This window comes from Pseudophryne corroboree, chromosome 8 (assembly GCF_028390025.1).
Source record: "Pseudophryne corroboree isolate aPseCor3 chromosome 8, aPseCor3.hap2, whole genome shotgun sequence".
Lineage (NCBI taxonomy): Eukaryota > Metazoa > Chordata > Amphibia > Anura > Myobatrachidae > Pseudophryne > Pseudophryne corroboree.
Genome location: NC_086451.1, coordinates 293,544,287 through 293,567,160, shown reverse-complemented (window position 1 = coordinate 293,567,160; position 22,874 = coordinate 293,544,287). Strand labels below are relative to the sequence as shown.

Genomic DNA, 22,874 nt, shown 5'->3' with positions numbered 1-22,874 from the left:
GAGGGTTCTTTGAGTATTGAATAATACATGAACATGTAGGGGGGTATTCAATTAGTGACGTTTTTTCGCCCAGTCGAAAAACTGCCCCTTTCGCCCATTTTTAGGTCGAATTTACATTCGACCTATTCAATGCCTGTGCCATTTTTTCGACTGGTCAAAAAATCTGGCATTAGCGAGAAAAATGTGTATCAGTGAATTTGCCGCCGATACACGTGTTTTGTTGAATTCGCCCATTTTTAGTCATAATTTTCATCCACGCCGATACGACAAAAAAAAAAGTGAAACGGCATGGGCGAAAATGGATTAAAAAACGCCCGCAATTGAATACCATGTGTCGAATTAGTGCCTTTTTTTGACCAATCGAAAAAACTGTACTTAATTGAATACCCCCCTTAGTTTGAACTGCCTAGAGAGGATGTACATTGATTGGGTAGAATAGCTAAGGGAGGTTAAGTGGGTGGTTTGGGAATTTTAGAAGCTTGTCTGAAGGCAGGGGCTGGCTGGGCAGGGGGGCAGGTGCCATCTGCCCCCCAGGCCAGTGCAATTTTAGTGTTCCAGGGCCTTTGCATTGCATTCCCTATGAAAAGCTGGGCCACTTGCTTGAGTCTGCCCCCCCCCCCCCCCCCCCCAGGCTGAAAATTGCCAGCCAGCCCCTGTCTGAAGGTGAGTTTTCAGGGAATAGTTGAAGGCACATGGCTGATTTAATTCACCACTGGCATTCCAGGTATATTGCTGCTGTATGTTTACTATGTGTACAGTGACATATGCTTCTCCATAGGTTGGCAGGATCATACGAAGCCCTTGATGGTGGCAGCTCAGCTGATGCCATTGTGGATTTCACTGGGGCAGTTGCAGAAAGTGTTGACCTAACAGATGACAACTACAGAGTTAATATAATTGAACAAACAAAATTGTTTGAGGAGCTCCTGAAAGTTTACAGAAGAGGTGGGCTGATCTGCTGTCATATCAAGGTAAGATCGCTACATTCTAAATTAAGTTAATTTCACACAAAGAGCCTACACAAAATGTATATACTGTAGCATTACACTTGCTGTATCTTACATGACACAGATTGGTAACTTTAATTGTGGTAGGACTTGCATTCAGCTCTGGTAAGAGAAAAGAGAAGCCATAAATGACCAAAGTGATCAGGCCAACTAGGAGTTGTAATTAAAGAGATGGAGAGCTCAGCAGGAGACAGCTGGAGACAAAAGGCTAGATTTATCAAAGCTTGGAGAGAGATAAAGGGTCTGAGTCAGATGTTGGGATGCAAAGTGACTATTGTATGCTAATTGGTCAATGTTTTCTTACTGCGCATGCATCTGAGCCGCAGTGCGCATGTGCTTCGATTGAATTGCAATGATGGTCGCACCAAGGAATTAGTTGTAAGGCGAGTGACAGGAAGACAGCATTTAGGGGTGGGAATGAGGAGTAGTTGAATAAATGCAGGCATGTTATGGCCGTTCAGACTGTGTTTTCTGGGTGTGCATAAATTAGCAATAGCGATCTTACTTGCTACTGGAGAGCCCACTGCGTCCCAGGAAAGCCGCTCAGCCTGTGCGTCTTCAGAGGCACTCAAAGGCCATATGACCCAATTTGCGATGATAGTACCAATGTATCAGCAATTATACACCGTCAGATGGAAATGATGGCCCTCATTCCGAGTTGTTCGCTCGCAAGGCGAATGTAGCAGAGTTACACACGCTAAGCCGCCGCCTACTGGGAGTGAATCTTAGCTTCTTAAAATTGCGACCGACGTACGCGCAATATTGCGATTACAAACGAGTTAGCAGTTTCAGAGTAGCTCCAGACTTACTCTGCCTGTGCGATCATTTCAGTGCTTGTCGTTCCTGGTTGACGTCACAAACACACCCAGCGTTCGCCCAGGCACTCCCACCGTTTCCCCGGCCACTCCTGCGTTTTTTCCGGAAACGGTAGCGTTTTCAGCCACACGCCCCTGAAACGCTGTGTATCCGCCCAGTAACACCCATTTCCTGTCAATCACATTACGATCGCCGGAGCGAAGAAAAAGCCGTGAGTAAAAATACTTTCTTCATAGTAAAGTTACTTGGCGCAGTCGCAGTGCGAACATTGCGCATGCGTACTAAGCGGATTTTCACTGCGATGCGATGAAAAATACCGAGCGAACAACTCGGAATGAGGGCCCATGTGACTGCAGTGGGCGTCCCTATACTCAGGTTAGCCATACCTTCCAACATGACCCTCTCCAGGAGGGACAGAACGCTCTGCTCCTGGACTTCCCTCTTAATTTCTGATTACCATCACCTGTGCAGAAACACTTTTCTTATCCATTAACCTGTTCAATACAGGTGCCAGCAATCATAAATTAGGAGAAAAGTCCAGAAGCAGAGCATTGTGTCCCTCCTGGAGAGGGTAATGTTAGGAGGTATGGGTTAGCTTTTGCCCATATTCAGCATATAATTGCAATTGCATACAGCAAATGATAGCAGCTGCAGCAGCAGCAGCAAGAACAACCGCATCTGAATTAGGCCCAAAGTGAAGAGAGCTACAGTCCCAACCAATCAGCCCCTAGCTGTCATTTTACAGGCCGTGGGGGAGATTTAGCCAGGCTTAACCGATTAACTTACAATTTTTATCTAGGGGGTATTTTGTACACCCCCCCCCCCCCGTGTCTACTGGTACCCCGGGATCCGGGAAGCCAGGGGAGATTAGTGCAGAACAGATCTCCTCATCTACATGACGGGGGACTCAGCGGGGCAGCACGTCACATGTGATGCAACCTGGGCAGGTAACTTACTCCTGGCTTTAGTGCCAGGCAGGTGCCTAACTGCCATGTTGCAGGCTGTATATGAAAAATGTCAGGAGATAGTCGGTCGGTGCTTTATCTCTCTCCACTTTATCTCTCTTTAAGCTTCGATAAATCTCCCCCAAAGCTTGAAAGTATGGTCTAGGAAAATGAGTTTTATGGTAAGAACTTACCTTTGTTAAAACTCTTTCTGCGAGGTACACTGGGCTCCACAAGGATTGGACAATGGGCTCCACAAGGATTGGACAATGGGGTGTAGAATAGGATCTTGATCCGAGGCACCAACAGGCTCAAAGCTTTGACTGTTCCCAGAATGCACAGCGCCGCCTCCTATATCACCCCGCCACCCAGCACAGGAGCTCAGTTTTTAGTTAACCAGCCCAATGCAGTAGCAGGAAAAGAGACGACAACGGTTAGTAGCCACATACACCACACTCTCACGACAGGAGAAGTGTCAGCGGCTAATGCCATACCAACCCAAAGAAGCTAAGTGCGTCAGGGTGGGCGCCTTCTGGAGCCCAGTGTACCTTGCAGAAAGAGTTTTAACAAAGGTAAGTTCTTACCATAAAACTCGTTTTCTGCTGCGGGGTACACTGGCTCCACAAGGATTGGACAATGGGGATGTCCTAAAGCAGTTCCTTATGGGAGGGGACGCACTGTAGCGGGCACAAGAACCCGGCTTCCAAAGGAAGCATCCTGGGAAGTGGCTGTATCAAAGGCATAGAACCTTATGAACGTGTTCCCTGAGGACCACGTAGCCGCCTTGCACAATTGATCAAGGGTCGCACCACGTTGGGCCGCCCATGAAGGTCCAACAGACCGAGTAGAATGGGCCATAATGTGAGCAGGAGCAGACAGACCAGCCCTCACATAAGCATGTGCAATCACCATTCTAATCCATCTGGCCAGGGTCTGCTTGTGAGCAGGCCAGCCACGTTTGTGAAATCCAAACAAAACAAAGAGAGAATCAGATTTTCGAATAGAAGCAGTTCTCTTCACATAGATACGGAGAGCCCGTACCACATCCAAAGACCGCTCTTTGGGAGACAGATCAGGAGAGACAAAGGCCGGAACCACAATCTCCTGATTAAGGTGGAACAATGAAACCACCTTAGGTAAATATCCGGGACGAGTCCTAAGAACCGCCTGGTCACGGTGAAAAATCAGATATGGGGAACTACAAGACAAGGCACCCAGATCCGACACTCTTCTAGCAGAGGCAATAGCCAGCAAGAACACCACCGTAAGGGAAAGCCACTTAAGGTCAGCTGAGCCAAGGGGTTCAAATGGAGGCTCCTGCAACGCCTCCAAAACCACCGACAAGTCCAAAGGAGCCACAGGCGGGACATAGGGAGGTTGGATACGCAACACACCCTGAGTGAAAAGTATGAACATCAGGTAAAGTCGCAATTTTTCTCTGAAACCACACCGACAAGGCAGAAATATGAACCTTGAGGGAGGCCAGACGCAGGCCTAAATCTAGGCCTTGCTGCAGAAAAGCCAAAAGTTTGGCTGTACTAAACTTGGAAGCGTCATAATTGTTAGATGCGCACCAAACAAAGTAGGAATGCCAGACCCTATGATAAATCGGAGCAGAAGCCGGGTTTCCGGGCCCGCAACATAGTTTTAATGACCTCTTCAGAAAAACCCTTAGCCCTCAAGACGGAAGCTTCAAGAGCCACGCGTCAAAGATAGCCGGGCTAGGTCCTGGTAGACACAGGGGCCCTGAACGAGGAGGTCTGGGCATTGTGGAAGTAGAAGTGGACGGTCCGACGATAGGCCTTGCAGGTGTGAGAACCAGTGCCGTCTGGGCCACGCCGGAGCTATGAGAAGCAGATTTCCTCTTTCTTGCTTGAACTTCTGAATTACCCTGGGCAGGAGTGACACCGGAGGGAACACGTACTGCAGCCGAAACCTCCACGGCACCACCAGCGCATCCACGAATGCTGCTTGAGGATCCCTTGTCCTTGCTCCGAAGACCGGAACCTTGTGATTGTGTTGAGACGCCATCAGATCTACATCTGGAAGACCCTACTTTTCCACTAGGAGTTGAAACACTTCTGAAAGGAGGCCCCACTCGCTGGCATGTACGTCCTGACGGAAAGTCTGCTTCCCATTTCAGGACTCCCAGAATGAATATTGCCGATATGGCCGGTAGATGGCGTTCCGCCCAGCGTAGAATCCGTGAGACTTTCTTCATTGCCAAATGGCTTGGAGTGCCGCCTTGATGATTTATGTAAGCCACTGTGGTGGCGTTAGAAAAAGAAAGGAGGCTGCGCTGCAAGAGGGAAAGAACAATGATCCACTAAATGTGTACAATTTGATAAATTTATTAAAAGCGCTAACTGATTAAAAAACAGCAATATTCCGTACAATTAAATGTGCCATGTGCATACAAGAAAAAAAACCTTTGAAAAAGCTGCAAGGCATACGCAGCGAAACGCGTCAGGTTTTTACCCATTGGAGCAGGACTTCTTCTCAATTGGATCCGGACCAGCCCTTATCAATCCTTTCCAGCTTTCCAGAGGAGTCCCAGAGAGGCACCATCCAATTACCGCACTGCATGAGGTACCCACTGCACATGGGACATTGTATTCCATCTCCAATCCTCTAGCGGCATATGGAATTTATAAAGGACTCTCTAAATACCATATAAAAGGGACTCTCCACAGTGGATTATAACTGGACTTTTAGCACTCCAGGGCAATATTTGGAACGGATCCTATAGAGCTTTATGACACATGTCCTGAACCATTATTCTGGGTAAAAAAATAATTTTTTTATATTTTTTTCTTGTATGCACATGGCACATTTAATTGTACGGAATATTGCTGTTTTTTAATCAGTTAGCGCTTTTAATAAATTTATCAAATTGTACACATTTAGTGGATCATTGTTCTTTCCCTCTTGCAGCGCAGCCTCCTTTCTTTTTCTTCCGTAACTATATTGGGAGTGACTTCCCTCTTAAACTTGGCTGCCGCTTAGCCGAGCATCTCGCCTCACAGCGCCCGAATACCTTTGGGTATACATTATCCTTCTCGCACTGTGGTGGCTTTGTCCGACTTTACTTGAACAGGACGGTTCTGAATTAAATGCTGGGCCAGGTTCAACGCATTGAAGACCGCCCGCAATTCCAGAATGTTGATCGAGAGGAGAGATTCCTCCTTAGTCCACCGACCCTGAAGGGAGTGCTGCTCCAGCACCGCGCCCCAACCTCTTAGACTGGCATCTGTCGTCAATAGGACCCAGTTGGATATCCAGAAGGGACGACCCCTGCACAATTGTTGATCCCGGAGCCACCAAAGCAGCGACAGACGGACCTCTGGAGTCAATAAGATCATTTGAGATCAGATCCGGTGAGGCAGGCCGTCCCACTTGGCTAGAATCAGCCTCTGGAGGGGGCGAGAGTGGAATTGAGCATACTCCACCATGTCGAATGCTGATACCATGAGGCCCAGCACCTGCATTGCTGAATGTATCGACACTTGCGGACGAGAAAGGAAGCAACGAATCCTGTCCTGAAGCTTCAGGACTTTCTCCTGAGACAAGAACAACCTCTGGTTGTGAGTCTCCAACAGCGCACCCAGGTGCACCATGCTCTGAGCAGGGACCAGGGAGGATTTCTTCCAGTTGATGAGCCACCCGTGGGCTTGTAGAAACCGGACCGTCATATCCAGATGACGCAGGAGAAGATCTGGGGAATTTGCCAGGATTAACAAGTCATCCAGATACGGCAGTATCCTGACTCCTTGACGGCGGAGTACCACCGTCATCACCGCCATAACTTTGGTGAAGACTCGCTGAGCCGTTGTTAAACCAAAAGGTAATGCCCGAAACTGGTAATGGATGTTGCCTTTGATAAAGCTGCCAAACAGACAGTGAAACGCGTTAGGTTGCCAGCCTATGACCAGGACATCACCAAGGCCAGAGAGTCTATGGAATTGATCATCCATTGCCTTTCCTAAAAATTGGATATAAATGTTTGGGACGACCCGCAGTGGTCTTCAGAGCTCTGACCCATCCAACACCCATTCATCCGGAGACCGATCCATGCATGTGGACATTTAACAAAAAGGGAGAACCACCATCCATATTTGCGCAGGACAGAACCATCATCACCGCGCTAGGTGGAATACCCTGCCATCTTCCACTTAGGATCCGGTAATTATCATTTGGTAATCCATGCAGGATATGATGTTATAAAGCATTGGAACAATCCTACTATCACCTGGCCCTTACACGAGTCCATAGAAAATGTCCTTTGGTCGTATTACTGGCTTATGAGGCTTGTTATATTTATTTGATTTTAATATTTGTTTATTATATTAATTCGTTTATATTAAATTTTATATATTGATTTGAATACCAACACCTGGTAGCGCTGTTTATTTATTGTTTTGTTTTGATAACAGAGGAGCCTCTGAAAGATGGCTCACAACAATAATAACCCGATTTTTGTAACAATAACTATGTACAAGTATTGCAGACAATCCGCACTTGGGATGGGCGCCCAGCATCCACTACGGACTATGAGAAATAGAATTATCGGTAAGTAAATTCCTATTTTCTCTAACGTCCTAAGTGGATGCTGGGGACTCCGTAAGGACCATGGGGATTATACCAAAGCTCCCAAACGGGCGGGAGAGTGCGGATGACTCTGCAGCACCAAATGAGAGAACTCCAGGTCCTCCTCAGCCAGGATATCAATTTTGTAGAATTTTACAAATGTATTTGCTCCTGACCAAGTAGCTGCTCGGCAAAGTTGTAAAGCCGAGACCCCTCGGGCAGCCGCCCAAGATGAGCCCACCTTCCTTGTGGAGTGGGCATTTACAGATTTTTGGCTGTGGCAGGCCTGCCACAGAATGTGCAAGCTGAATTGTACTACAAATCCAACGAGCAATAGTCTGCATAGAAGCAGGAGCACCCAGCTTGTTGGGTGCACACAGGATAAACAGCGAGTCAGATTTCCTGACTCCAGCCGTCCTGGAAACACATATTTTCAGGGCACTGACAACGTCTAGCAACTTGGAGGCCTCCAAGTCCCTAGTAGCCGCAGGCACCACCAATAGGTTGGTTCAGGTGAGACGCTGAAACCACTTTGGGGAGAAACTGAGGACGTGTCCTCAATTCCGCCCTGTCCGAATGGAAAATCAGATAAGGGCTTTTTCAGGATAAAGCCGCCAATTCTGACACGCGCCTGGCCCAGGCCAGGGCCAACAGCATGACCACTTTCCATGTGAGATAATTTAACTCCACAGATTTAAGTGGTTCAAACCAATGTGACTTTTGGAACCCAAAACTACATTGAGATCCCAAAGTGCCACTGGAGGCACAAAAGGAGGCTGTATATGCAGTACCCCCTTTTACAACGTCTGAACTTCAGGGACTGAAGCTAGTTCTTTTTGGAAGAAAATTGACAGGGCCGAAATTTGAACCTTAATGGACCCCAATTTCAGGCCCATAGACACTCCTGTTTGCAGGAAATGTAGGAATCGACCCAGTTGAATTTTCTCCGTCGGGCCTTACTGGCCTCGCACCACGCAACATATTTACGCCAATTGCGGTGATAATGTTTTTGCGGTTACATCCTTCCTGGCTTTGATCAGGATAGGGATGACTTCATCCGGAATGCCTTTTTTCCTTCAGGATCCGGCGTTCAACCGCCATGCCGTCAAACGCAGCCGCGGTAAGTCTTGGAACAGACAGGGTCCTTGCTGGAGCAGGTCCCTTCTTAGAGGTAGAGGCCACGGATCCTCCGTGAGCATCTCTTGAAGTTCTGGTTACCAAGTCCTTCTTGGCCAATCCGGAACCACGAATATAGTGCTTACTCCTCTCCATCTTATCAATCTCAGTACCTTGGGTATGAGAGGCAGAGGAGGGAACACATACCCTGACTGGTACACCCACGGTGTTACCAGAGCGTCTACAGCTTATTGCCTGAGGGTCCCTGGACCTGGCGCAATACCTGTCGAGTTTTTAATCATGTGGAAGACTTCTGGGTGAAGTCCCCACTCTCCCGGGTGGAGGTCGTGCTGAGGAAGTCTGCTTCCCAGTTGTCCACTCCCGGAATGAATACTGCTGACAGTGCTATCACATGATTTTCCGCCCAGCGAAGAATCCTTGCAGCTTCTGCCATTGCCCTCCTGCTTCTTGTGCCACCCTGTCTGTTTACGTGGGTGACTGCCGTGATGTTGTCCGACTGGATCAACACCGGCTGACCTTGAAGCAGAGGTCTTGCTAAGCTTAGAGCATTGTAAATGTCCCTTAGCTTCAGGATATTTATGTGAAGTGATGTCTCCAGGCTTGACCATAAGCCCTGGATATTCCTTCCCTGTGTGACTGCTCCCCAGCCTCGCAGGCTGGCATCCGTGGTCACCAGGACCCAGTCCTGAATGCCTAATCTGCGGCCCTCTAGAAGATGAGCACTCTGCAACCACCACAGGAGGGACACCCTTGTCCTTGGTGACAGGGTTATCCGCTGATGCATCTGAAGATGCGATCCGGACCATTTGTCCAGCAGGTCCCACTGGAAAGTTCTTGCGTGGAATCTGCCGAATGGGATTGCTTCGTAGGAAGCCACCATTTTACCCAGAACCCTTGTGCATTGATGCACTGAGACTTGGCTCGGTTTTAGGAGGTTCCTGACTAGCTCGGATAACTCCCTGGCTTTCTCCTCCGGGAGAAACACCTTTTTCTGGACTGTGTCCAGGATCATCCCTAGGAACAGAAGACACGTCGTCGGAACCAGGTGCGATTTTGGAATATTGAGAATCCAATCGTGCTGCCGCAACACTACCTGAGATAGTGCTACACCGACCTCCAACTGTTCCCTGGATCTTACCCTTATCAGGGAATTGTCCAAGGAAGGGATAACTAAAATTCACTTCCTTCGAAGGAATATCATCATTTCGGCCATTACCTTGGTAAAGACCCGGGGTGCCGTGTACCATCCATACGGCAGCGTCTGAACTGATAGTGACAGTTCTGTACCATAAACCTGAGGTACCCTTGGTGAGAAGGGTAAATTTTGACATGAAGGTAAGCATCCTTGATGTCCCGAGACATCATGTAGTCCCCTTCTTCCAGGTTCGCAATCACTGCTCTGAGTGACTCAATCTTGAATTTGAACCTCTGTACGTAAGTGTTCAAAGATTTTAGATTTAGAATCGGTCTCACCGAGCCGTCCGGCTTCGGTACCACAACAGTGTGGAATAATACCCCGTTCCCTGTTGCAGGAGGGGTATCTTGATTATCACCTGCTGGGAATACAGCTTGTGAATGGCTTCCAAAACTGTCTCCCTGTCAGAAGGAGACATCGGTAAAGCCGACTTTAGGAAACGGCGAGGGGGAGACGTCTCGAATTCTAATTTGTACCCCTGAGATATCACCTGAAGGATCCAGGGGTCTACTTGCGAGTGAGCCCACTGCGCGCTGAAATTCATTGAGACGGGCCCCCCACCGTGCCTGATTCTGCTTGTAAAGCCCCAGCGTATACTGAGGGCTTGGCAGAGGCGGGAGAGGGTTTCTGTTCCTGGGAACTGGCTGATTTCTGCAGCCTTTTTCCTCTCCCTCTGTCACGGGGCAGAAATGAGGAACCTTTTGCCCGCTTGTCCACGAAAAGACTGCGCCTGATAATACGGCGTCTTCTCATGTTGAGAGGCGACCTGGGGTACAAACGTGGAATTCCCAGCTGTTGCCGTGGCCACCAGGTCTGAAAGACCGACCCCAAATAACTCCTCCCTTAATAAAGCAATACTTCCAAATGCCGTTTGGAATACGCATCACCTGACCACTGACGTGTCCATAACCCTCTACTGGTAGAAATGGACAACGCGCTTAGACTTGATGCCAGTCGGCAAATATTCCGCTGTGCATCACGCATATATAAAAATGCATCTTTTAAATGCTCTATAGGCAAAAATATACTGTCCCTATCTAGGGTATCAATATTTTCAGTCAGGGAATCTGACCACGCCAACCCAGCACTGCACATCCAGGCTGAGGCGATTGCTGGTCGCAGTATAACACCAGTATGTGTGTAAATACCTTTTAGGATACCCTCCTGCTTTCTATCAGCAGGATCCTTAAGGGCGGCCATCTCAGGCGAAAGTAGAGCCCTTACAAGCGGGTGAGCGCTTTATCCCCCCTAGGGGGTGTTTCCCAACGCACCCTAACCTCTGGCGGGAAAGGATATAATGCCAATAACATTTTAGAAATTATCCGTTGTTATCGGGGGAAACCCGCGCATCATCACACACCTCATTTAATTTCTCAGATTCAGGAAAACTACAGGTAGTTTTTCCTCACCGAACATAATACCCCTTTTTTGGTGGTACTCGTATTATCAGAAATGTGTAAAACATTTTTCATTGCCTCAATCATGTAACGTGTGGCCCTACTGGAAGTCACATTCGTCTCTTCACCATCGACACTGGAGTCAGTATCCGTGTCGGCGTCTATATCTGCCATCTGAGGTAACGGGCGCTTTAGAGCCCCTGACGGCCTATGAGACGTCTGGACAGGCACAAGCTGAGTAGCCGGCTGTCTCATGTCAACTAGAGATGAGCGCCTGAAATTTTTCGGGTTTTGTGTTTTGGTTTTGGGTTCGGTTCCGCGGCCGTGTTTTGGGTTCGACCGCGTTTTGGCAAAACCTCACCGAATTTTTTTTGTCGGATTCGGGTGTGTTTTGGATTCGGGTGTTTTTTTCAAAAAACCCTAAAAAACAGCTTAAATCATAGAATTTGGGGGTCATTTTGATCCCAAAGTATTATTAACCTCAAAAACCATAATTTCCACTCATTTTCAGTCTATTCTGAATACCTCACACCTCACAATATTATTTTTAGTCCTAAAATTTGCACCGAGGTCGCTGTGTGAGTAAGATAAGCGACCCTAGTGGCCGACACAAACACCGGGCCCATCTAGGAGTGGCACTGCAGTGTCACGCAGGATGGCCCTTCCAAAAAACCCTCCCCAAACAGCACATGACGCAAAGAAAAATAAAAGAAAAAAGAGGTGCAAGATGGAATTGTCCTTGGGCCCTCCCACCCACCCTTATGTTGTATAAACAGGACATGCACACTTTAACCAACCCATCATTTCAGTGACAGGGTCTGCCACACGACTGTGACTGATATTACGGGTTGGTTTGGACCCCCCCCAAAAAAGAAGCAATTAATCTCTCCTTGCACAAACTGGCTCTACAGAGGCAAGATGTCCACCTCATCATCATCCTCCGATATATCACCGTGTACATCCCCCTCCTCACAGATTATCAATTCGTCCCCACTGGAATCCACCATCTCAGCTCCCTGTGTACTTTGTGGAGGCAATTGCTGCTGGTCAATGTCTCCGCGGAGGAATTGATTATAATTCATTTTAATGAACATCATCTTCTCCACATTTTCTGGATGCAACCTCGTACGCCGATTGCTGACAAGGTGAGCGGCGGCACTAAACACTCTTTCGGAGTACACACTTGTGGGAGGGCAACTTAGGTAGAATAAAGCCAGTTTGTGCAAGGGCCTCCAAATTGCCTCTTTTTCCTGCCAGTATAAGTACGGACTGTGTGACGTGCCTACTTGGATGCGGTCACTCATATAATCCTCCACCATTCTTTCAATGTTGAGAGAATCATATGCAGTGACAGTAGACGACATGTCCGTAATCGTTGTCAGGTCCTTCAGTCCGGACCAGATGTCAGCATCAGCAGTCGCTCCAGACTGCCCTGCATCACCGCCAGCGGGTGGGCTCGGAATTCTGAGCCTTTTCCTCGCACCCCCAGTTGCGGGAGAATGTGAAGGAGGAGATGTTGACAGGTCGCGTTCCGCTTGACTTGACAATTTTCTCACCAGCAGGTCTTTCAACCCCAGCAGACTTGTGTCTGCCGGAAAGAGAGATCCAAGGTAGGCTTTAAATCTAGGATCGAGCACGGTGGCCAAAATGTAGTGCTCTGATTTCAACAGATTGACCACCCGTGAATCCTTGTTAAGCGAATTAAGGGCTCCATCCACAAGTCCCACATGCCTAGCGGAATCGCTCCGTGTTAGCTCCTCCTTCAATGTCTCCAGCTTCTTCTGCAAAAGCCTGATGAGGGGAATGACCTGACTCAGGCTGGCAGTGTCTGAACTGACTTCACGTGTGGCAAGTTCAAAGGGCATCAGAACCTTGCACAACGTTGAAATCATTCTCCACTGCGCTTGAGACAGGTGCATTCCACCTACTATATCGTGCTCAATTGTATAGGCTTGAATGGCCTTTTGCTGCTCCTCCAACCTCTGAAGCATATAGAGGGTTGAATTCCACCTCGTTACCACTTCTTGCTTCAGATGATGGCAGGGCAGGTTCAGTAGTTTTTGGTGGTGCTCCAGTCTTCTGTACGTGGTGCCTGTACGCCGAAAGTGTCCCGCAATTCTTCTGGCCACCGACAGCATCTCTTGCACGCCCCTGTCGTTTTTTTAAAAATTCTGCACCACCAAATTCAAGGTATGTGCAAAACATGGGACGTGCTGGAATTTGCCCATATTTAATGCACACACAATATTGCTGGCGTTGTCCGATGCCACAAATCCACAGGAGAGTCCAATTGGGGTAAGCCATTCCGCGATGATCTTCCTCAGTTGCCGTAAGAGGTTTTCAGCTGTGTGCGTATTCTGGAAAGCGGTGATACAAAGCGTAGCCTGCCTAGGAAAGAGTTGGCGTTTGCGAGATGCTGCTACTGGTGCCGCCGCTGCTGTTCTTGCGGCGGGAGTCCATACATCTACTCAGTGGGCTGTCACAGTCATATAGTCCTGACACTGCCCTGCTCCACTTGTCCACATGTCCGTGGTTAAGTGGACATTGGTTCCAGCTGCATTTTTTAGGACACTGGTGAGTCTTTTTCTGAGGTCCGTGTACATTTTCGGTATCGCCTGCCTAGAGAAGTGGAACCTAGATGGTATTTGGTAACGGGGGCACACTGCCTCAATAAATTGTCTAGTTCCCTGTGAACTAACGGCGGATACCGGACGCACGTCTAACACCAACATAGTTGTCAAGGCCTCAGTTATCCGCTTTGCAGCAGGATGACTGCTGTGATATATCATCTTCCTCGCAAAGGACTGTTGAACAGTCAATTGCTTACTGAAAGTAGTACAAGTGGGCTTACGACTTCCCCTCTGGGATGACCATCGACTCCCAGCAGCAACAACAGCAGCGCCAGCAGCAGTAGGCGTTACACGCAAGGATGCATCGGAGGAATCCCAGGCAGGAGAGGACTCGTTAGAATTGCCAGTGACATGGCCTGCAGGACTATTGGCATTCCTGGGGAAGGAGGAAATTGACACTGAGGGAGTTGGTGGGGTGGTTTGCGTGAGCTTGGTTACAAGAGGAAGGGATTTACTGGTCAGTGGACTGCTTCTGCTGTCACCCAAAGTTTTTGAACTTGTCACTGACTTATTATGAATGCGCTGCAGGTGACGTATAAGGGAGGATGTTCCGAGGTGGTTAACGTCCTTACCCCTACTTATTACAGCTTGACAAAGGGAACACACGGCTTGACATCTGTTGTCCGCATTTCTGTTGAAATAGTTCCACACCGAAGAGCTGATTTTTTTGGTATTTTCACCAGGCATGTCAACGGCCATATTCCTCCCACGGACAACAGGTGTCTCCCCGGGTGCCTGACTTAAACAAACCACCTCACCATCAGAATCCTCCTGGTCAATTTCCTCCCCAGCGCCAGCAACACCCACATCCTCCTCATCCTGGTGTACTTCAACACTGACATCTTCAATCTGACTATCAGGAACTGGACTGCGGGTGCTCCTTCCAGCACTTGCAGGGGGCGTGCAAATGGTGGAAGGCGCATGCTCTTCACGTCCAGTGTTGGGAAGGTCAGGCATCGCAACCGACACAATTGGACTCTCCTTGTGGATTTGGGATTTCGAAGAACGCACAGTTCTTTGCGGTGCTACTGCTTTTGCCAGCTTGAGTCTTTTCATTTTTCTAGCGAGAGGCTGAGTGCCTCCATCCTCATGTGAAGCTGAACCACTAGCCATGAACATAGGCCAGGGCCTCAGCCGTTCCTTGCCACTCCGTGTGGTAAATGGCATATTGGCAAGTTTACGCTTCTCCTCCGACAATTTTATTTTAGGTTTTGGAGTCCTTTTTTTACTGATATTTGGTGTTTTGGATTTGACATGCTCTGTACTATGACATTGGGCATCGGCCTTGGCAGACGACGTTGCTGGCATTTCATCGTCTCGGCCATGACTAGTGGCAGCAGCTTCAGCACGAGGTGGAAGTGGATCTTGATCTTTCCCTAATTTTGGAACCTCAACATTTTTGTTCTCCATATTTTAATAGGCACAACTAAAAGGCACCTCAGGTAAACAATGGAGATGGATGGATACTAGTATACAATTATGAATGGACTGCCGAGTGCCGACACAGAGGTAGCTACAGCCGTGGACTACCGTACTGTACTGTGTCTGCTGCTAATATAGACTGGATGATAATGAGATGTAGTATGTATGTATAAAGAAGAAAGAAAAAAAAACCACGGGTAGGTGGTATACAATTATGGATGGACTGCCGAGTGCCGACACAGAGGTAGCTACAGCCGTGGACTACCGTACTGTACTGTGTCTGCTGCTAATATAGACTGGTTGATAATGAGATGTAGTATGTATAAAGAAGAAAGAAAAAAAAACCACGGGTAGGTGGTATACAATTATGGATGGACTGCCAAGTGCCGACACAGAGGTAGCTACAGCCGTGGACTACCGTACTGCACTGTGTCTGCTGCTAATATAGACTGGATGATAATGAGATGTAGTATGTATGTATAAAGAAGAAAGGAAAAAAAACCACGGGTAGGTGGTATACAATTATGGACGGACTGCCGAGTGCCGACACAGAGGTAGCTACAGCCGTGGACTACCGTACTGTACTGTGTCTGCTGCTAATATAGACTGGTTGATAATGAGATGTAGTATGTATGTATAAAGAAGAAAGAAAAAAAAAACACGGGTAGGTGGTATACAATTATGGATGGACTGCCGAGTGCCGACACAGAGGTAGCTACAGCCGTGGACTACCGTACTGTACTGTGTCTGCTGCTAATATAGACTGGATGATAATGAGATGTAGTATGTATAAAGAAGAAAGAAAAAAAAAACCACGGGTAGGTGGTATACAATTATGGATGGACTGCCGAGTGCCGACACAGAGGTAGCTACAGCCGTGGACTACCGTACTGTACTGTGTCTGCTGCTAATATAGACTGGATGATAATGAGATGTAGTATGTATGTATAAAGAAGAAAGAAAAAAAAACCACGGGTAGGTGGTATACAATTATGGATGGACTGCCGAGTGCCGACACAGAGGTAGCTACAGCCGTGGACTACCGTACTGTACTGTGTCTGCTGCTAATATAGACTGGTTGATAATGAGATGTAGTATGTATAAAGAAGAAAGAAAAAAAAACCACGGGTAGGTGGTATACAATTATGGATGGACTGCCAAGTGCCGACACAGAGGTAGCTACAGCCGTGGACTACCGTACTGTACTGTGTCTGCTGCTAATATAGACTGGATGATAATGAGATGTAGTATGTATGTATAAAGAAGAAAGAAAAAAAAACCACGGGTAGGTGGTATACAATTATGGACGGACTGCCGAGTGCCGACACAGAGGTAGCTACAGCCGTGGACTACCGTACTGTACTGTGTCTGCTGCTAATATAGACTGGATGATAATGAGATGTAGTATGTATAAAGAAGAAAGAAAAAAAAACCACGGGTAGGTGGTATACAATTATGGATGGACTGCCGAGTGCCGACACAGAGGTAGCTACAGCCGTGGACTACCGTACTGTACTGTGTCTGCTGCTAATATAGACTGGTTGATAATGAGATGTAGTATGTATGTATAAAGAAGAAAGAAAAAAAAACCACGGGTAGGTGGTATACAATTATGGACGGACTGCCGAGTGCCGACACAGAGGTAGCTACAGCCGTGGACTACCGTACTGTACTGTGTCTGCTGCTAATATAGACTGGATGATAATGAGATGTAGTATGTATAAAGAAGAAAGAAAAAAAAACCACGGGTAGGTGGTATACAATTATGGATGGACTGCCGAGTGCCGACACAGAGGTAGCTACAGCCGTGGACTACCGTACTGTACTGTGTCTGCTGCTAATATAGACTGGATGATAATGAGATGTAGTATGTATAAAGAAGAAAGAAAAAAAAAAACCACGGGTAGGTGGTATACAATTATGGATGGACTGCCGAGTGCCGACACAGAGGTAGCTACAGCCGTGAACTACCGTACTGTGTCTGCTGCGACTGGATGATAAATAATGATATAAAAAATATATATATATCACTACTGCAGCCGGACAGGTATATATTATATAATGACGGACCTGCTGGACACTGTCTGTCAGCAGAATGAGTTTTTTATAGAATAAAAAAAAAAACACCACACAAGTCACACGACGAGTGTTTAACTTTTTCAGGCAATCACAATATAGTATACTATACTGGTGGTCAGTGTGGTCAGGTCACTGGTCAGTCACACTGGCAGTGGCACTCCTGCCTGCAGCAAAAGTGTGCACTGTTTAATTTTAATAATATGTATCTACTCCTGGCTCCTGCTATAACCTATAACTGCTCCCCAGTCTCCCCCACAATTAAGCTGTGTGAGCACAGTCAGATATTATACATAGATGATGCAGCACACTGGGCTGAGCACAGATATGGTATGTGACTGAGTCACTGTGTATCGTTTTTTTCAGGCAGAGAACGGATTATATTAAATAAAACTGCACTGGTGGTCACTGGTCTGTGGTCAGTCACTAGTAAACTCTGCACTCTCTAGTACTCCTAAGCTCCAGTAAATCAAGTGTCTCTGTCTCAATCTCACTCTCTCTCTTCTAATCTAAATGGAGAGGACGCCAGCCACGTCCTCTCCCTATCAATCTCAATGCACGTGTGAAAATGGCGGCGACGCGCGGCTCCTTATATAGAATCCGAGTCTCGCGATAGAATCCGAGCCTCGCGAGAATCCGACAGCGTCATGATGACGTTCGGGCGCGCTCGGGTTAACCGAGCAAGGCGGGAAGATCCGAGTCGCTCGGACCCGTGTAAAAAAACATGAAGTTCGGGCGGGTTCGGATTCCGAGGAACCGAACCCGCTCATCTCTAATGTCAACCACTGTCTTTTATACAGAGCTGACACTGTCACGTAATTCCTTCCAACAGTTCATCCACTCAGGTGTCGACCCCCTAGGGGGTGACATCACTATTACAGGCAATCTGCTCCGTCTCCACATCATTTTTCTCCTCATACATGTCGACACAAAAGTACCGACATACAGCACACACACAGGGAATGCTCTGATAGAGGACAGGACCCCACTAGCCCTTTGGGGAGACAGAGGGAGAGTTTGCCAGCACACACCAGAGCGCTATATATATACAGGGATAACCTTATATAAGTGTTTTTCCCCTTATAGCTGCTGTATAGTTAATACTGCGCCTAATTAGTGCCCCCCTCTCTTTTTTTAACCCTTTCTGTAGTGTAGTGACTGCAGGGGAGAGACAGGGAGCTTCCCTCCAACGGAGCTGTGAGGGAAAATGGCGCCAGTGTGCTGAGGAGATAGGCTCCGCCCCTTTTTCGCGGACTTTTCTCCTGCTTTTTTATGGATTCTGGCAGGGGTTAAATGCATCCATATAGCCCAGGAGCTATATGTGATGCATTTTTTTGCCATCCAAGGTGTTTTTATTGCGTCTCAGGGCGCCCCCCCCCCAGCGCCCTGCACCCTCAGTGACCGAAGTGTGAAGTGTGCTGAGGAGCAATGGCGCACAGCTGCAGTGCTGTGCGCTACCTTGTTGAAGACAGGACGTCTTCTGCCGCCGATTTTCCGGACCTCTTCTGCCTTCTGGCTCTGTAAGGGGGCCGGCGGCGCGGCTCTGGGACCCATCCAAGCTGGGCCTGTGATCGTCCCTCTGGAGCTAATGTCCAGTAGCCTAAGAAGCCCAATCCACTCTGCACGCAGGTGAGTTCGCTTCTTCTCCCCTTAGTCCCTCGATGCAGTGAGCCTGTTGCCAGCAGGTCTCACTGAAAATAAAAAACCTAATCTAAAACTTTCACTAAGAAGCTCAGGAGAGCCCCTAGTGTGCACCCTTCTCGTTCGGGCACAGAGATCTAACTGAGGCTTGGAGGAGGGTCATAGGGGGAGGAGCCAGTGCACACCAGATAGTCCTAAAGCTTTCTTTAGATGTTCCCCATGGTCCTTACGGAGTCCCCAGCATCCACTTAGGACGTTAGAGAAATAAGAATTGGTTTAGAGAGAAAACCTGACCTGCGCCCATGCCCTGGTGATCTAGTGGGATCGCCTGTACTGCCACAGTGTCCACCGCCAGCGCGCGCGGCCCGCCTCCCACTGACCGCGCCGGATCGCGATAAAGACCGGGTCCCGCAAGCGGGACCCACTTACCACCTCCCGAAGCGCGGCCACGCGATCCTGGAGAGCCCCAGCCGTGTGTGTCTAACGTGAAGAAAACCGGAAACTCCGCTGTAGGTACCCGGCAACCAGGGCTCGGGAGTGTACAGCGCCGCTGGGGAGAGCTGGAGCTGCAGCAGTGAATGTCACAAGACATTTACCACCGCTGCTGCCCTTGAAGTCTTCACTTTTTACCTCATAAAAAGCTTTTCTTAGGGCTGCTTGGAGCAGCCCCTCTCTTAAGTGCCTGCTTACTGCAGCACCAACTTACAAAACTGAGCTCCTGTGCTGGGAGGCGGGGTGATATAGGAGGCGGCGCTGTGCATTCTGGGGACAGTCAAAGCTTTGAGCCTGTTGGTGCCTCGGATCAAGATCCTATTCTACACCCCATTGTCCAATCCTTGTGGAGCCTATTGTCCAATCCTTGTGGAGCCCAGATTGAGTTGGAAATTAAGCAATTCAGGAAAAAGGACGAACTGGCCAAAGCTACAGTAAATAAGATTTTTACATTCTTACAAATAAAATCAGAATCTGGTGTTAGTTCAGATATTATATAAATACATGTTTAAAAAAACCCTATCATATTGCAGGGATTACAGTCATTCCTCCCCAACACTCCACTCCACCCCCCCTCCCCCCCCCCATCCCCATTACAGTATGCTGCTGTTGCTGTTTCCAGGTTTGTTATTGCACACTATAGTTAGGAACTGACTCCCTTTATCAATATTTCGTAGAGGCCTATGTATCAATTATTGGGTTTCAGACCCAATAATTATTGTAATGTCCAATCAGAGGTACAGATGTGTCTTCTTATGTTGTTGCTGCAGGAGGCAGTGTATCCCGGTGCTACGCATCACGGCATAACACTACCTCCCGCTGGCTCCTGCAACGGCTGGCTCTCCCATTCATAGCAATGGGGTAGAGGGACCAGGCATACGCGCACTCCCCACTACCTTACACTATGCCACGACCAGCCACAATGTAAAAGGACACATCTGTAATAAGCCACTGGGTTGCATCTGGCTTTTCACTAACACTGATCCTCCTTATCAGCAAGTGGTGAGCTACTAGTTTTCAAAGAGAAAAAGTCACAAAAACTTTATAGGCAACTCCTTCAAGGCAATGCTCACTAGCGCTAGTAGCACAGTGCTTTATTCAGGTTTGTTAGCAAACCAAACTAAGCAATTTGGCAAAACCATGTGCACTGCAGGTGGGGCAGAAGTAACATGTGCAGAGAGATTTAGATTTGGGTGGATTGTGTTCAAACTGAAATATAAATTGCAATGTAGAAATTAAGCAGCCATTTTTTACCATGCATAGAAACAATATAACCAACCCAAATCTAAATCACTCTGCACATGTTACATCTGCCCCTCCTGCTGTGCAACATGGTTTTGCCCAATTGCTTACTTTTTTTTGTTTGCTAACAAACCTGAATAACCACCATATTCCCCTTGTTGAATCAGTATATTTTTATGGTTTTTACCTGTCTATGGACAGAGTAATTTACCTGACAATCAGTGGTTCTAAAATGTTATTCAGCTGGTGCGTTCTTTCTCCACTTTCTCAAATAAATTCTCATGATGTGCCTAGAGTTTTGATTATAAATCAGAGTGAACCTGACAATATTACATTGTGTATATATACAGATGGAGCCTCCCTTATCTTTGCCGTTTCTCCGCCTAAACAGAGGTTTAGTCGCACCTAGGCGATAGCTGTACAGAGATATTAAGCACAGTGATTTGGCATCCTGGAACTTAGGGAGGAGCTTTTATCTCTCCCCATTATACTTATAAAGATAACACTTGCTGCTGTAGCCTTTACAGCAGAGTACGTTACAAGCTGTTTGTGCTGTTTAGTACTCAAATAGAAAATACTGTACAGAGATTCTAAGGATGGTGATTTGGCATCCAGGAACTTATGGAGGAGCTTTTATCTCTCCCCATCATACTTAATAATACGGGATTTGGATGCTCACATATCCCTAACTTCAGTAGACCATACCTGTAACACGTTAGTTTGCATCTGTATACACTACTATTTTTATTTGTTGATTTGTCTGCGGGACTTGGACACTCACATATTCCTAACGTCAATGGACTATGCTATGGCTTTATCACGTTCATTTGCGTCTGTATATACTGTACTATTTGCGTCTGTACTGTATATACTGTAATATACTGTACGACATACTGTAGCATATTGTAGCATAATGAGACGCACCAGTAAAGTAGTTCTTACGCTGTAGTTCAGTATTGCATTTTAATGGAGACCACACACATGCGCAATGGTGATTTTAAAAAGCGACATCTGGTGGATGATCGCAGGTATTACACTCAAAGGTAACGCCAAACGCTCTGTGCGCCTCCCTACGACTAGGCAAGCCTCCTTGCGCCCAGGCACGCTGCGAATGCCTGATCACGACTAACGCCTCAGCCAGCAAAGATAATGGAGGCTCCGTCTGTAGTTGAACACATATCTTATACTACAAAAAAAATTTCACCAGAGGTTCATAAAACAGTAGCAAAACTAATATGTTTGTCCCATTCTTGCTTGAATGGATGTAAAGCTGTGTGTGTCTCTTTGTTCTCAACATTCTCTTAATCCTGCTCAATGTTTCTACAATATTGGGGCTAATTCAGACCTGATCGCACAGTAGCCGATCAGGTCTGAACTGCGGCGCCGGCGCATGCCAGACAGCCGACGGCTGTCTCAGCCCTGCGATCGCCTCTGCCTGATTGACAGGCAGAGGCGGTCACTGGGCGGGAGGGGGAGGGCCGGCGGCATTTGGCCGCCATATAGGGGGCACGGTCCTGGCAATGCAGGCGTGCCCGAACTGTTGGGGGGCAGTCCGCGGTGGCTGCGTGATGTCACACGCAGCCGCTGCAACCCTCACAGGGCTGGCCGGGAGCTGCGCTGGCAGGGAGCTACTCCTAAAGTACAAAAGCATCGCCGCTGTGCGATGCTTTTGTACTTATGCGGGGGAAGGTCTGACATGCGGGGAGGACTAGCCCTGTGCTGGGCATCCCCCCGTATGTCTGTGTGACTGATCGTAGATGTGCTAAATTTAGCACATCTGCGATCAAGTCTGAATTAGGCCCATTATCTCTGTCCCTTTCTTCTCTTTTTTGGGTCTATTCATCATCCATTATGGGCCAGTTACACATGCGTTTCTGCTTGTTTTTTGTATTAGTAGGGGCCGATGAGGTTGTCAAGTAACCAACTAATGTCATCTTCAGGTGATGCTTCAGATGGCATTTGTTCCCAGAGCCCCGATCCTTTCTATATGAAGGAGGTCCGGGGTTGTGAAGAGCTTTCCACCACCCCTGCACTTTGATTCCTCCACCACCCCTGCACTTTGATTCCTCCACCACCACCCCTGCACTTCGTGCCCTGACGCTGTGTACATGCATGCACTCGGGTTGCGCATGTGCAGTAATCCGGATCGGCAGTGGTATCACTGCTACTTTATTAATGATGTTAAGGATCATGGTGACACCTGCTCTTCAGAGCAGCTGTCCCCACACCAGAGCAATACTGAACTGCTCCAGTAGGTACTGTAAGTATCCACCGCCGCAACATCCATC

The 22,874-nt window shown here is 47.8% G+C and overlaps 1 protein-coding gene and 1 long non-coding RNA gene across 3 annotated transcripts in view; one reads left to right on the top strand and one right to left on the bottom strand.

Moving 5' to 3' along the window:
- Positions 1 to 22,874, top strand: part of CAPN6 (calpain 6) — a 247,925-nt gene that overhangs the window by 167,544 nt on the left and 57,507 nt on the right. For both annotated transcript variants that reach the window (XM_063937310.1, XM_063937309.1), the window contains one exon: positions 779 to 971. In XM_063937310.1, coding sequence (XP_063793380.1) covers positions 779 to 971 — 193 coding nt within the window. The remainder of the gene's footprint in view (positions 1 to 778; positions 972 to 22,874) is intronic.
- Positions 1 to 22,874, bottom strand: part of LOC134948992 (uncharacterized) — a 186,322-nt gene that overhangs the window by 128,877 nt on the left and 34,571 nt on the right. The gene's annotated exons all lie outside the window — the stretch shown is intronic.